We start from the raw sequence: 16,127 nt of genomic DNA on the forward strand, positions 1-16,127 counted from the left end.
ACTCTCCAGGACCGCAACTTGACGTGAAAGACACCTGGAAAGTGTGGACGTGTTCAATGGGTCATACGGGCTCTGGTTGCGGTTACAAATGGGTTGAAAATTGTATGATAGCCTATGTAGTATGTGAGTAGGATGCGTTTCATACAAGATCTGGCAACTGGACAACATTGAAATAATATATTGATGTGAATATTTATATAATGAGGTTAGGCCATACAAATTACGGGAGTTTCACGGGAAAAATGACTAAACGGGAGGGGGGCGGGAGATGGGTGTGAAATACGGGAGACTCCCGGGGAAAACGGGAGTGTTGACAGGTATGGTCAAACATCTGTATGAGATCCGCATCCACCGGTTCTAATAATGGTAATTACATAGCTTAAGTGATGAAGGCGGAACGGGCGCATATGGAGGTCTACAGTGGAAACTCAAACGCGTTCGATGTTGGGTCGGCTCGGAATACCCAGAAGTAAAAACAGTGCGTGTGTCATTACATTTTTACTGCTAATCATGTAGTTGTCATTCTAAATCAAACCATGATTTGGTAGATAAACTTAACACAGGCGTTTTGATATATGTTTATTGAGTTCTTCCCTTACAGCATAAATAGATAAATTCATAGATTTGACAAAGGTGAAATAGCCAGTAATATCAATTTAAGTAATTATAACATTTAGTTCATAATCAGCCTTTCATTCTGATAGGGTTTTTTCAAACCAAGGGAAAATCTGAGGACCTATAAAAATAGTACATATTTGCCTTCAGCAGTAAAGGATAAAATAAGCATTTCAAGTTGCAAAAGCCGAGTTTGCTGTTTAAACAAGATAAGGCGCCATTTTCCAGTATAGTGTTGCTATTGGCCAGCTAGGACATTTGCTTTTGTACAAATGTAATATCTGCATCTAATTTCCTCTGATACATGCAATGAAGTAGCAGCCTGGACACACCAGGGAAGAGCAGGATCTGACCCCTAGTAGAGCAGGATCTGACCCCTAGTAGAGCAGGATCTGACCCCTAGTAGAGCAGGATCTGACCCCTAGTAGAGCAGGATCTGACCCCTAGTAGAGCAGGATCTGACCCCTAGTAGAGCAGGATCTGACCCCTAGTAGAGCAGGATCTGACCCCTAGTAGAGCAGGATCTGACCCCCAGTAGAGCAGGATCTGACCCCCAGTAGAGCAGGATCTGACCCCTAGTAGAGCAGGATCTGACCCCTAGTAGAGCAGGATCTGACCCCTAGTAGAGCAGGATCTGACCCCTAGTAGAGCAGGATCTGACCCCTAGTAGAGCAGGATCTGACCCCTAGTAGAGCAGGATCTGACCCCTAGTAGAGCAGGATCTGACCCCTAGTAGAGCAGGATCTGAGGGTGAGGTTTGAGGAGGTGATTCTTTACGACTGTGAGCCGTAGAGAGAGACAGTGCCTGCTAACACACATCAGCATCCACCATGTCTAGACCCCAAAACATCTTCAGTCAACATGCCCAGTCTACCATGTCTAGACCCCAAAACATCACACATCAGCATCTACCATGTCTAGACCCCAAAACATCACACATCAGCATCTACCATGTCTAGACCCCAAAACATCACACATCAGCATCTACCATGTCTAGACCCCAAAACATCACACATCAGCATCTACCATGTCTAGACCCCAAAACATCACACATCAGCATCTACCATGTCTAGACCCCAAAACATCTTCAGTCAACATGCCCAGTCTACCATGTCTAGACCCCAAAACATCTTCAGTCAACATGCCCAGTCTACCATGTCTAGACCCCAAAACATCTTCAGTCAACATGTCCAGTTTTGAGGCTTGAACATTCAGCAGCACGAGGGGTTCAGTTCCTCAGTTCCCCTCACAAGAGGCAGAGGAACAGGGCCCATCCTCTCCTTATAAGGCAATGCCAGAACAGTTTAACACAAAATGTAAATGTAATGCTGGCATACCCCATATCATTCAGAAAATACATGGAAGCTTTCAGTCTGTTTAAAGCAAACTACTTTAAAGTGCATAAGTGTTAACCAACTACAGTCATTTGTGTTGGAATTTACAGGTAGCATGGTGGCACCTTTGCTCCCTGCCGCATGACTGGGCACAAGCAGAGGGATGCGTGTTAAAGTGTTACTAAAATGTTCAGAGCAGAAACATGTTCCTGTGACTCTGCAGAACCTGAGGTCTTCCTTCTTAATGGTTGTGTGTTATAGACCAGTTATTCATGTAATGAATGTGTTCCTACACATTTTCACTTAGTCTTGTCAAAAGGAAGAACTCTTATTTTCTGAGTGTTCACTTACATTAGAGTTATGCTTCACTGCTTTTTAGGGTTAGCAGGGTTAGGGTTCCCTGCTCGTTTCCAGTTCCAGTCCAGGCTGGGTTAGTGCGATGAAAATATTTGTCTGTCAGTAGCCAGGTTGTTTTGGAGAGAGATCCTTTTGTAGTCAAGCTAATCCATTGTGAGTTGTGACTGTAACCCTAACCCAGCAAATCAGATCTGCTAATCCAGCTAGACGATTGGCCAGCATCCCCTTTACTTTGCAAAATATCATTATGATATTGTGTTCCATCTCTGAAACAGTACTTAAACTTAAGAAAACACACCTGAAGTAGCCATTGCAGTTAAATAAATATCTGGTTTACAATATCCAAAAATAAATTAGCATAGCAAATACATCTCTTGTATTTTCCAGTTGAAGACCAACTGGACATAAAGACACCCTGGGCTGACCCTGCAGGTCTTCAAGTCATTCAGGGAGAATGGGGACCAGCAGACTAAATAGAAACTAGTTTGACAGATGGACAAACTTCAAATGGTGTACAGTGCTGACAAAACATGGACAAGATGTATTTAGGATACAGACTCTTCCACAAACAAGACAGGCTGACAACCCTGATACACTAGAACTGTAGCTGCCCTAGTTGATCTGTGATCCCCAGCACACAACACCTTCCTGTCAGTCAAGCATGTCCATATCCCCAAGTCGATCCCAGGGTACTGCTACACCAGTACAATGGACAGCATGATGAAACTGATACAAGTTATCATGTTTTTTGTTGCTGAAGTGATTGTTTTCATCAAATAATTTCTAGGTGATGATGAGCTAAGTAGTCTTCCATGTGTCCATGGTGCTGCATCCTTTCCTCTCTTTGTTCATCCCCCTGACTAGCTGAGCAGAGCCTCTCTAGACCAGGAGATGAAGGAGGGATTCACCAGGCCAGGTACCAGACACACAGCTCTTCCCACTCTTGCAACTTCTCTTTTCAAAAGCAAAATGAATAAATGATGTGCATTGTGCGTGTTCAGCGTGACTGCACCCCCAAGCTGATCTTGAGGTTCTCGTAGACCACGTAGCTGATGCTGACAGCGGGGATGACCTTCATGAAGTTGGGGGCCAGGCCCCGGTAGAGGCCCGTAGCTCCTTCCGTCCTCACGATGTGTCTGAACAGCCCCATCATGCTCATCTGCGGTCCCCCTTCCAGTGTGGCTGGGAGAGAGGACAGGGTTAAAGGAAGGGCAGACTGATAGCCATACTGAGGCATCATGTATGTATATGGCTTTGGACAGAGTGTCTGCTGAAGGAATACAACCTAAAAATTGAATGCAAAATGAACATTGAAAAAGGGTTGGCTAAACAGAGAGGTTAGTGATAGTCAATACAGTAGGATGGTATGGAGATGGGTATAGCTCAGTGGTAGAACATGGGGATGGGTATAGCTCAGTGGTAGAGCATGGGGATGGGTATAGCTCAGTGGTAGAGCATGGGGATGGGTATAGCTCAGTGGTAGAACATGGGGATGGGTATAGCTCAGTGGTAGAGCATGGAGATGGGTGGTATAGTACTTGGTAGTGTGTGATGAGATTACAGGTTTAGATACCCTCCATGTGCTAAATGAACATACTTCATCCCCCGGATTGAGTGAGCCATGCAGACGTACTGACCTTGTGCCTGCATGCGTGTCCGAACCAGGGCTAGCGGGTAGCTGGCCAGCTGGCCGCAGGTGCTGGAGGTGGTGCAACATGCCAGCAAGACAAACACACCGGGGTCTGCACTTGTGCTGGCATAGTGCTGCAGCCAGGAGTTCTTCAGGGTCTGGAGGGGCGGGGGAGCGGTTAGAAGATGGACACCTGATGCTGACAGATGCAGCCAGGGCCCACAGTGTGACTGAGACATATATCTATATCGAGGAATGGGCATAAACATCAACAGTATGACAGACATATATCTATATCAAGGAATGGACATAAAAATCAACAGTTGGGCCAAAGTACACGTCTCTCTCTTACATACACACACCTCATAGACAGCCAGGTCAATGCCTGCATAGGGGATGATCCCCAGCATGTTGGGGACGTAGCCTTTGTAAAAGGCAGCCAAGCCTTCCTTCTGGAAAATGCGTTTTGCACAGTCTGCTATACCAGAATACTGGCCTGTCCTTCTGAGGGCCAAGCGTGTCTTCAGAACCTGGACAGACACGACACAGAGAGGGCAGAGAGAGGACAGACACGACACAGAGAGGGCAGAGGGAGGACAGACACGACAGAGGGAGGGCAGAGGGAGGACAGACACGACAGAGGGAGGGCAGAGAGCAATTTCATTTATACCAAGTCCTGCATTTGTATTTCAGTGTTAAATGAGTGTATAAACTGCTGCAGTGTTAAGTGAATGGATGTGTGTATAACCTTTGGGTGCAAAACCGAACCGCAAAAAAACGAATTGTTCAACACAAACCATGGTTCGGTTTTTCGGATCTACGAGAAAACACAACCCAGTGTTTCCAGTATGTCTCTAAATTTCTGCTGCCACAGTATCAGAAATAGGGTTGTACAAAAGTCCAACTATCAGCAGTGATTGTTAGAGTGCATGTCGGAGTATAGAACGGACACGCGCTTCACACCGCAGTTGAGATTGCGTGCGTGCGTTGGGGGTTGTTTGGACAGAGCTGCCCCCACTGCAAAAAAAAATCCTAAAGGAAACACTGCAACCTAACACCCTTTGTCCTTCCCCTTTCCCGGAGAGTCCCTGTCCAGTGAACTGTCTGTATATCAATGACGAGTCACGTACTGGAAGCAACTGGAGAGCGGTGTTGTCAACTTGGCAACTTTCTTGCTACATCTGGCGACTTTCCAAACCCTCCTGGCAACTTTTATTGGTAAACGGTAATACATCCAACACAGTGGTTCTCAAACTTTTTATACCCCGTACCACCTCAGAAAATCTTTGACTCTCCAAGTACCACCATCATGACCAATGTGAAAATACAGAAGCCTACCCTATTGAGCTACGCACAGTTCATGCAGGATGTTTGCATGCGCCACTACCCGGGAACAGTCAATTAGTAGCGTGTGCCAACATTTATTTTTGTTTCGAAACAAAAATATGATATATTTTTAAAATCACATTTCAATGATATCATGGTTAAGGTAATAAAATATTTCTGAGATTCCTCCGCGTACCACTAGAAGGGTATAACCATAGTTTGAGAACTACTGATCTAACAGGATGGTGCATCTACGCCGGACATACAGAAAATACAGAGAGAACACTGAAATGGTCTAGTTTTTTTCCTAATGTGCTAAACAAACCGAACTGGAACCCATAAAACCAAACCATGGGCTTGTTGAATTGTTACACCCCTAGTAAAACCCCTATCCTGACCTCCATAGGGTAGATACTGCTCTGGGCCATGACTCCCGCCAGAGAGCCGGCCACCAGCCGCTCCAGGATGCCCAGGGTCTCCTGGTTGCTGCCCATCAGACGCTTGATCTGGAATCGGCACAAAACACCAGTTACACGTAGTAAAAACTTACCTTTAACGTTACACCTCCAAACTATTATACAAGGGACCTGTTTGTGACAAGGTCAAAATCCAACACTGTAACTCCCTTCATTCCTATACAAATGGGCCCCTAGTCTTGTTTTCCCTGGTGTCCCAGTAGTGTGATCATCAGACTGAGACTTCCCTGCTCTCCTGGGGCTGCTGGACCTGTATATCCCAGCATCAAATGATTCTTACTGTACATTGAGGGGACTAGTATGACTAACCAGAGTAAGTTTCCTGCATGTGGCACCTTCCTAGTCAGAGTTATCAGGGGATAACAAAAGGTAGGAAAATAAAAGATTCCAGCATCAAATGATTCTTACTGTACTACTGTAAGGGGACTACTTGCAGGTGTTAGTACAGGTGTCAGTACAGATGTTTCTACAGGTGTTACTGGCTTACCTGCTCGTAAGCCATGAATTTAATAGCGGACTCTGGGGCAATCTTGATGACATTGATACCGTTCCCTCGCCATAGCGACCTCACGCCCCCCTCCCGGACCATCTGGGTGAAGCCGCCTGCGATGCCCATGCTGTTGCTACGGGAGGCGTGGACCTGGCAACAGGCAGGACAGGGACAAAGTCACCAAAACGGATTACTCAGAACGACCCTTCATCTACTGCATGATCTTCCTACAGGATAAGCAACATCACTCACCACCAGCTGCTGCTACATCTCCAGATCAATGTTTACCTAGGCGCCTACATATGTGGTTATCTTTTCTATCTGGAGAGGCATCTACCTGCATGAGGACCTTGAGCCGATCCAGTGGGGCTGTGCAGGTCCGGGAGACGGCGCCTGCTCCTCCTCCTGCCACCAGGTGGCGCCACCACATGCCTGTTTTCTTCTCCTCCGCAGTGAACTCATCAGGCACCATCAAACTCTCCCCAACATCAAAAATCTTAAAACAAAAATATAATACGGGTTATTTATTTAACAAATTATTTTTGCAGTTGTTGGGGGGAGATTCTTCTTCTCATTGAAACCAAAAACATCTGCATTTATTTAATTACCATCATCATTGTATATCATCATATTATGTATGTTCCATACACACTCCAACCCTGCTCCTGGAGAGATACCCTCCTGTAGGGTTATACTCTATCCCTGCTCCTGGAGAGATACCCTCCTGTAGGGTTACACTCCAACCCTGCCCCTGGAGAGATACCCTCCTGTAGGGTTACACTCCAACCCTGCTCCTGGAGAGATACCCTCCTGTAGGGTTACACTCCAACCCTGCTCCTGGAGAGATACCCTCCTGTAGGGTTACACCCCAGGAGGATAACAAGGATTACCCTGCCAGTGATCTGGTCACAGGGACACAGATCAGAAACACAGAGTTTGATCTGCTATGGAGTGTAATGCATTTTCTTGAAGACCGACTGATATGAGCTATGGTTTCACTGAGAGGTGAATACCTTGAGGTTTTCCCAGCTATAATGACTTACTGTAGAGTGTTTCCAGTACAATATGATCTCAGGAATGTTATCTGCTGGGTGCATCAAATGGTAGTCTCTCCATTCGTTCCAGTCGATGGTCATAGTGCCGTTCTTGTCCATACTAGTTACAGAACAAACGAGTAAGAAAGGTTAGTAACAACTCTTTCCCTGAGCCTCTATACTCATGCATGCAACCCTGCTTTCCTCCTCCAACATGAAGCTCTATAATCCTGTGTTGTGTTGTCCAATGCATCATCTGAACCACTACTTTCCTTATTCATCTAAATCTCTTTATTTCTTACTTATTAATTAACCTTATTTATCAAGTATTTACAGGGCAGAGATTTGATAAAGCCATGAGACAGGAGAAGTGAAGGAGGAGTTCGGGGGGCTAAGGAGGAAAGTGAAAACATGACCAACAGGCAAGCTGTCCAAGGAGGGTACTACTTACACCATGATAGGGGCCCACATTTGACCCCTCCTTATTCTGAGACAAGCAAAGAGACAGGGGCGGGCAGAGGGTACAGACAGAGAGACGTACAGACAGACAAAGTTAGAACAGCAGAACAAACAGGACGGGACTACAGGAGTACAGGAAAGAAAGACAGCTGGAGAGAGAGATGGGGGAGAGACAGGGAAAGAGAGACAGATGGGGAGAGAGAAGGAAAGAGACAGAGAGAGGGGGAAAGAGAGGGGGAGAGAAGGAAAGAGAAAGGGGGAAAGAGAGAGAGGGGGGAGAGAGAGAGGAAAAGAGAGGGAGAAAGGACAGCAGTAAGGATGTCAGGGACAGAGGGACACGTCAGACAGAACAGTTGGACCTGGTTAAGACAGGGTTAGGGTCAGGATGTGTTGGGCTTCTTGCTGTCCTCACCTTCTGAGGATCTTCTCTGCCTGTTGCTCAGAGATGGTGACCCCCAGGTCTCTTAAGGACTGCATGATCTCCTGGCAGTCAATACGACCTGTGGAACAACACACACATCCGCCCCAGTTTCAAACACACAGAACGGCCACCAGATATAACTGCCTCCTACTGAGGTGTTTATCCCCTGGTGGTTAAGTATCTGAAGAGATCTTGTTATTCTTTAAAAATAACAAGACAAACAGAACTATTTGCTTTGTCAACTATCCACTATGCACTTGGTCCGGGAGTACAACGGTACTTAGGAATGATTGGCTGGACCTGATGTTAGTTTTCTCCAGGATCACAATGACTCTTACCAAGAGACTAGTTGCTCTTGTTGGTTAGTTGAAACAGACTTAAAGTGATTGTACTCACTGTGAAATTTATTATTGTTGCTTGCTTTTTCCACAGGTACACTCTTGAACTTTTAAGGTTCATGTTGTTTAGTTGAAACTTGTTACTACATACTGTTATGGTTCTTCTATTTGGGACTTATTTGGTTTTCATAAGGTATGCTTCATGTTTTGGTTAACCGCAATGTTTGGGGTTATCTCATTGTTATGATCAGTGACCTATGCACTTTTGTAAAGCTCTCTCTTGGAAGTCGCTATGGATAAAAGAGTCTGCTAATTGAATAAATGTAAATAACAATGATACATACAATTTAGACAAGAACTCTGCTCTGCTCACCGTCATTCTTCTTGTCCAGACTCTTGAAGACGAGCCTCAGCTTCTTCTCGTGATCCCTCAGGTAGTGAACAAACTCCTCAAAGTCCAGCTGGCCGTCCAGGTCCTTGTCGCCTGCTTTTACTATTTTCTACGTGAGGAGAGACACAGGACTGTACTGTAACAGTACCGCTATGAGCATCTAAACAATGAAGTGTTCCTGAATTCAGGACTAACACAGTAGGCCTGTCTGATATACAATCAGAGGCAAAGCTTTCTCTGTAAACTGCAGCATGCCACACACGGTCTGAGACAGTGCATGAACAATACGACAGATTCCCAAGTACTGTAGGCTGATGTTGCTGTCTAACTGCTGTTGCTGTCCAACTACTGTCGCCCTCACTAACATGATGATAGAATGTTGTGCTGTAGTACCTCCTGGAAATCCTTAGGGAACGCCACCATGATATAAACCGTGGTCTTCTTGGCAGAAACAGCATCAGTCCTTGTCTTGTTCCTGCCAGTGTTTCTCTGCAATCCAGTCTGCTCCCCCACCCCCTGCTCCCCTGCCCCCTTTTGCTCCCCCGCCCCCTCCTGCTCCCCCTTCCGCTCCTCCTCCCGCTCCCCCGCCCCCTCCCGCTCCCCCGCCCGCTCCGGCTCCCCCGCCCCCTCCTGCTCCCGCTCCCCTTCCCGCTCCCCCGCCCCCTCCCGCTCCCCCGCCCCCTCCCGCTCCCCCTCCCGCTCCCCCGCCCCCTCCTGCTCCCCCTTCCGCTCCTCCTCCCGCTCCCCCGCCCGCTCCGGCTCCCCCGCCCCCTCCTGCTCCCGCTCCCCTTCCCGCTCCCCCGCCCCCTCCCCCTCCCCCGCCCCCTCCTGCTCCCCTTCCCGCTCCCCCGCCCCCTCCAGCTCCCCCGCCTCCAGCTCCCCCGCCTCCAGCTCCAGCTCCCCCGCCCCCAACTCCCCCGCCTCCAGCTCCCCCGCCTCCAGCTCCCCTGCCCCCAACTCCCCTGCCTCCAGCTCCCCTGCCCCCAGCTCCCCTGCCCCCAGCTCCCCTGCCTCCAGCTCCCCTGCCCCCAGCTCCCCTGCCCCCAGCTCCCCTGCCCCCAGCTCCCCTGCCTCCAGCTCCCCTGCCTCCAGCTCCTCTGGTGACTGTGTCCCTACAGGCTCACACTCACTCTGGCCCACAACTCCCTGGGAGAGGACCGACCATACCCTCTGCAGCATCTTCCAGCAGGGGGTGATCTGTGGGTGTGTGTGTGTGTGGGGGGGGGGGTGCAAGTTAATGTGCAGTCTGCCCTTGAATAGAAATGGCACCAAGTGTGTCTGTAGAGTGATACCACAGCAGGGTAGACTGCAGACTGACAGATGTTCATCAAGTCTCTCTCGTCTCACATTCCTCTCAGACAGTCCCCCTGGGCTGGTGTTTCTTCCCTCCTCTTCACCACTATCGGGACCACACTGCCATCCTCTAAGTCCTCCTCTACTTCAGCAAGTCACTGCTTCAGAGAAGCACACAACTAAAATGAGGCATAGACAAACTCTTTTATCTGTTAATAACATTCAATTAAAAGTGAAGAGTTTCACACTACCTGTGTTCTTCCAGCAGAGTGTTTCTGCTGATCAGCCAGCAAAGACTAAGCTGCACAGAGTCATGCAGTAAAACAGCTCCTCACTGCAGCCATGTCCCAGCCAATCACAGCAGCCTACACTGACAGGTCCAGCTGGAGAGCCCTGGAGCCGGGCTCTGCAGCCAATCAGATCACAAGACGCAAGAAGCCATTTATTTATCACTGTGTCATCCTGCCCTGAGGTCTAGTGGAGGGAGGAGGGATTCCCCAGCTAACCAGCGGAGTCCTGGCTGAGCCCTCTGCTAACCCTGGAGAGGGAACGGGGTGTAGCCCTATGAATCATTATAAACCAACATCCCCAACATTGATTTTCTTATCGAAGCCAACATGGATGAACATAATATCATTAGATACAAAAATCTAGACCAGTAACTCAACTAGACGAGTACAGCTAACCACTGTAATCTGGTAACAATTTATATATTCATGGTGATAACTGGAAAACTGTTCCGCCGTTGTTATGTTCTGTTAGGTTGTCCATGTTGTTAAAGCCCTTCACGATGCTGCTAATACTGAATATTGTTATTATTACTGTTACGTGTATTGATTGTGCTAAGGTTTACACAAGGGTTATTCATGGGAAGTTTATTGGAGGGATATTGCACTTTGTGTTACACTTTTATGTCAAACTATGCAGTGTTTGAATGCTCTAAACAGAATTTTGTTGTTTTCTATGACAATGACAAATAAATATTGAATTGAAAACACTGGGTCGACCCTGGTGACAGTCATGGTAACAGAGGAACAGTTGACATTAGTCCTGAACCAGTCATAAAAGAACACCCGTTTTTGAAATTGTATTTTGCTGTGCATTATATAACATACTGTTTGGCTACTAATAGCCTAGACATGTAATCTGTACATTTTCATTTTTCAATCAAAGAAAACTATGTAGAGGGTGATGATCAGACCAGTGTGAGAGGGTTGAGAGTGGAGAAGCCTGGAATGTCTTGTTGAGGAGTGTCAGGAGACATGCACCCAATATCCTCAGCGTTATTCATTATGTCTACCAAACTTCACAATCACATGCTGGTTAAGAACCACTGGCTGTTTATTTGTTAATATGTCCATGGACTTCAGTCAGTAGCACAGGTACCTCATGAGAGGAGACGAGGGGGAAATCAGTTCAATCTAATAATAGTATGTCATAAATAATAAGTCGTCATTGGAATCAAGATATGTTAACTTCAAAAGTTTCACTCTCTCCTCTTTGCCCCTGAAATTCACTACCCTAGGGACAAGTCCGACATTTCTTCAATGACAATGAATTAATTGTCTGATTGAGAGCTCACTCACACAGCAAGGGAGAGAGTCCCTACTGCTCACCTTAACCCCTGTTTCTGCAGCAGCTACAGCAGAGGGCAGTTTGTGGATTATTACCAGCAGGGCCATTCTCTCTCAGCGTAGGATGGTTGATCCAGACCCAGTCTGTGTGTCTCTAAACACTACAGCCTTGCAGACTGATCCATACCACTCAGTCTATGGCAAGCTGCTAGACAGGATCTGCAATGTAATTCACTTAGTCCAAAGTAAACTCAGTCCATATTTTGACTTGTCCAAACTCTAACTTTAGGTATAATTTTTTCTGCAATGTGACCTGCAGCAACTGAATTATGACTTACAACCTTATAAACAATGTCACATTACAAAGCCAAATTATTAAGTAACATGTTTTCACTACCAACACAGAGATCATGTAAACAAGTCTGCTCTGTACAGCAGGTCACATCCAACAAGTTGATGCTGTTCAACTGACAGTCAGTGTGGCTTCTATGTTAGCTCTTTGACCCATGACTCTTACATGGCTTTAACTATTATGTAAAACACTTAACAGTCATCAATGACGCAAGCTTTTCTAGTCTGTTTTTAAGAAGCTTTTTTTTTTTTGACTCATTGGTGGATCTCTCCACCCTACTGCCGAAAGAGCAGAGGGTTATACGGCTGGTCAAGTGGCAGCATGACATACACGTTGATTACACCCATGACAGCTCATAACACACTTACCATTAACTCGTGTTCTGTCCGATGAACCCCCAGTTTCTTGAGCCCAATGGTCAAGTCGTTGACGCAGATCCCACCATCGCCGTTCACATCTAGGACCTGAAACAGCACCTTGAGTCTGTGGTCCTGTTCAGGTCCTCCGCAGACCTCGCAGAGATGCGACGGATTGCAGCTCCCCCTTCCGACACTGAACATTCAGTTTCTGTGGGTGACCGTGGACCGGGTGCGGATGGGTCCTCCTTATACCCGCCACCTGGGTCGGCGCCCTGGTGAGCATCGTTGGACTGACAATGACAAAAGACCCCGATGAGCAAGGGGGAGACGAAATACCCTTGCTGGTGCATGAGACAGCGACACGATCAAATCCGAAGCTTCACGTGTAGAGAACAGTTCAGGTCGTTGGCCAGATCCCAACTGTGATATGCTTTTTTCAGACCCCACGTCGCCCTTGCTAGCTAGCTATGTAGTAGTTAGCTTGCGAGATCGAAAGCGAATCCTCAACTGCTCTTCAACAAAGTATGAATACAATGGGAAAAGCCTGATTTGTAAAATATAGTCTCCACCGTTATACATGTGTTGAGGTGGCCATTAACTTTGTATTTTGAATCCTCGGCGGACTTCAGAGAGAGATTATAGAACTCCCAAACCAACAGGCACCCCCAGGCATCGGGCAAAGCGGTTTAGAAAGTCGGCCGGAGAAGCGAGTAGATAGATGCTGTGAGCTCGCTCCGCTCGCAGATTACATTTACAGTCAAGTGTAATAATTTCCAAGATGATTAAACTATTAGATTACTTACGGTACCCTAGTTTAAACTTGTGTACATGTCTAGTCCAATTTGGTTTGCTGTAAGAACTAATAACTTCACGTTTGAATTGGCGGTCGCCGGTTCGTTTGTCAGCTGACGCAACACAGAAAGCCGGTATCGCTGGGGCTCGTCCTTCCAGGGAAAAATGAATGGGGGGAGGGGTGTTGTAGCATTCATGACGGACATATCCAGCAACCATTCACACTCATCAGTGTAATGAGCGTAAACCAGGGTATTTAAATGCAACGTTTACAATTTCAAAATCGAATACAGATCTTTTACCATTATATATTTTTAACAAAGTTGTGAACTAAAATTTGCATTCCTCTCCACATGTTCCAATAGGTTGTCCGGCCTACATTATGAGTTACTGCCACATATCTTAGCCAATGGTAAAAGGCAACACTGTGGGGTCAGTCAGAATGTAACCAACGAACAAGCAATATGGGCGGAGCTGTAGACACAACGAACGTAAGCGTTGTTTGTAGGAAGAAGAAGCCGATTCTGGAAGCCATTACGTTGCGCACATCGATTGAGTAAATCGTACTATTTTTGCGTACAATACGCACAATTATCTTTCAAAAACAACAATTTACTCAAATATGGCATCGTTTGCCAAAAAGAGAAAAATGAATTTTTCAGAGAGAGAGGTAGAAATTATTGTGGAGGAAATAGAGAAACAAAAGCATACACTCGTTAACCACTTCAATGCTGGAGTCACTCACATTGCGAAGAATAACGCATGGTTAGAGATTCTGAAGAAGGTGAACGCTGTAACTACCTGTCCAAGAGAGTTGGCTGAAGTCAAGAAGAAGTGGTCCGATATGAAGACTGAAGTTAGGCGCAAAGTGGCCCAAGCAAGAGCAGCAATTGAGGGGACATCCGCGGACTGTACTCCCGTGCCTGTCATCCTGACCGCTATGCAGCAGCGCATCTGTAATCTCCTTGGGGAAGCCACCATCATCAGTTTACCTGCTGGGGACTCGGATGCAGAAATGACCCTTCCTGCCGCCATGAGCGCAGCCACCACTGTGACTCTCACAGAAAGTAAGTTGATTCTGTTATAAAGTTAGCATCGATCGTTTGAGTGAAAAATGTAATGTCCACATTTCTCAATACTAAATCACATGGCAGTTTATCAGAATTAAAATCACGATGGCTATTGTACAAATAAATGCAATTTGATCAGCTGTCAAATTAGTTAGCTTTTTAGTCTTATTGATAAATTCATTGGTGTTATTTTGAAGTGAACATTTTTGGCCACCAATGACAGCTGTCACTTATCTTAGAAACATAAATAAGGAGTACTGCCCAATATTATCTGACACTTTTTACACAATATTTGTTCAAACGGCGAGTTATGCTTCTGTTTATCTCTAGGTCTTCAATCAGGTCCAACGGGAGTTTGCGAAGAAACAAAAACTCTAGATGGTAAGTTGTTGATTTGATATATTTGAGAGATGAGTGTTTCTCAATAAGTTTAAACCTACAGGAGGGTAGCTCTTCAGGAGCAGGGTTGGGTGTAAACCTACAATCTCTCGGTGCACCCAGTCTTAAACTAGTTGACTCAGACGTGATAGTGTTCAAATGCAGTAGGTCACACGTGTGGGCCCTGCTTGACCTAGTGCTCTGTGGTCCACAGCAGAGACCACCTACCACACCCTGGAGGAGGGGGGTGTGGTGGAGTACTGCACCACTTCGGAGGCAGCTCCAAGCGTGGTGACGGCTCTGGAGGCCCCGGTGGAGATGCTGGCCCCCTCACCCCCCCAGGGCACGGCCAAGCCCCAGGAGCTGAAGAGCCGCATCGCCCTCAACTCTGCCCGTCTGCTGCAGGAGCAGCGTGTCACCAACGTGCACATGCGACAGATCGCGCAGCACCTGGAGGGCCAGAATGACTTGCTGCAGGTAATGCGGCGCTGGCAGGAGGCGCAGGCCTACGCCCAGGAGCGGCAGGCCCAGGCGCTGGAGGGGACACAGGCTGCCCTGCTGGCGCTGGTGCAGATGCTGCGGCCCGCGCTCAAGGACCTGCGCAAGTTCCTGCAGAGCGGGGCGGAGAACCCTAGCAACCTGGGGGGGCCTGAGAACCCTAGAAACCTGGGGGGGCCGGGGGGGCCGGAGAACCCTACAAACATGGGGGGGATAGAGGAAGGTGAACAGAGACCCAAGTCTCCACAGCACACAGAGGGTACACAATGAATGTGTGTGTGCGCGTGGGTGTGTGTGGGACAGGTGAGGAAATGTTTGATTTGTGGACTAGTGTGGTGGGATGCATGTGTTTTAAATGTGTGTTTGTTTGAGTAAGCTATGTGTGTAGACGTGTGTGTGTGTTTATAATCGTGTGAGTGTGTGAGGCAGAGAGAATATATAAAGGCCATAGAACAAGCATGTAGGTTATAAGGGTTAGAACCATGTTGGCTGTAAAAGAGCTTTTACTGTTCTCAAAGGCCTGATTTTAGGCCTATGATCAGAGTGCTTAAAGTGTACATGATGTCACGGATCTGAAACCCAGACTGTTCCACACTGCTGTCTCGGATTAAATGATTCTGCTTAAAGGTATAAGTGCACAAATGCCTATTCGATAATAAAACAAAAATAAATCCTATTGGATTTGGACTCGATGACTCAACTACTTTATGAATGTAATCATACAATTATTTCATCATGGCCTATATGATTGTTTAAGTAACTGAGCATTTTATTATTTAAGTTTCGTTTACTATGTAGTTTGAAACTGCCACCAGTCTGTCTAATTAGACTTTACCAGGCGGAGTTCACACTGTACCGGCAGATGTCACCCTATATTCACACAAACTGTAGTCTGGTCTTTACTCGCTCATTTACAAACGCATATGAACACCAACATTAT

At 46.8% G+C, this 16,127-nt stretch overlaps 2 protein-coding genes across 2 annotated transcripts; one reads left to right on the forward strand and one right to left on the reverse strand.

Moving 5' to 3' along the window:
- Positions 1-566: 566 nt before the first annotated feature.
- slc25a25b (solute carrier family 25 member 25b) lies at positions 567-13,593 on the reverse strand. Its single transcript, XM_084693612.1, is given in 11 exon segments — positions 567-3,488; positions 3,944-4,094; positions 4,299-4,466; positions 5,661-5,768; positions 6,226-6,378; positions 6,566-6,724; positions 7,272-7,383; positions 8,134-8,221; positions 8,854-8,980; positions 12,459-12,632; positions 12,635-13,593. Coding segments are annotated over 11 exon segments (1,590 nt in total). The 5' UTR covers positions 12,800-13,593; the 3' UTR covers positions 567-3,303.
- A 137-nt stretch (positions 13,594-13,730) lies between these two features.
- On the forward strand, positions 13,731-15,874 carry naif1 (nuclear apoptosis inducing factor 1). The gene is made up of 3 exons (XM_084693613.1): positions 13,731-14,308; positions 14,642-14,692; positions 14,904-15,874. The coding sequence occupies exons 1-3, from the start codon at positions 13,864-13,866 to the stop codon at positions 15,455-15,457; spliced, it is 1,050 nt and encodes a 349-aa protein (XP_084549739.1). The 5' UTR covers positions 13,731-13,863; the 3' UTR covers positions 15,458-15,874.
- The last annotated feature ends 253 nt before the right edge of the window (positions 15,875-16,127 follow it).

Source organism: Hypomesus nipponensis, chromosome 27 (genome assembly GCF_054491055.1).
Source record: "Hypomesus nipponensis isolate SF chromosome 27, ASM5449105v1, whole genome shotgun sequence".
NCBI classification, from domain to species: domain Eukaryota; kingdom Metazoa; phylum Chordata; class Actinopteri; order Osmeriformes; family Osmeridae; genus Hypomesus; species Hypomesus nipponensis.

What these genes read in the sequence shown, in the direction of transcription:
- naif1 (XM_084693613.1), top strand. Translation starts at nt 13,864, where the DNA reads ATGGCATCGTTTGCCAAAAAGAGAAAAATGAATTTTTCAGAGAGAGAG. An exon ending in CACTGTGACTCTCACAGAAA is followed by an intron (nt 14,309 to 14,641) that starts GTAAGTTGATTC and finishes GTTTATCTCTAG; the next exon opens with GTCTTCAATCAGGTCCAACG. An exon ending in AGAAACAAAAACTCTAGATG is followed by an intron (nt 14,693 to 14,903) that starts GTAAGTTGTTGA and finishes TGTGGTCCACAG; the next exon opens with CAGAGACCACCTACCACACC.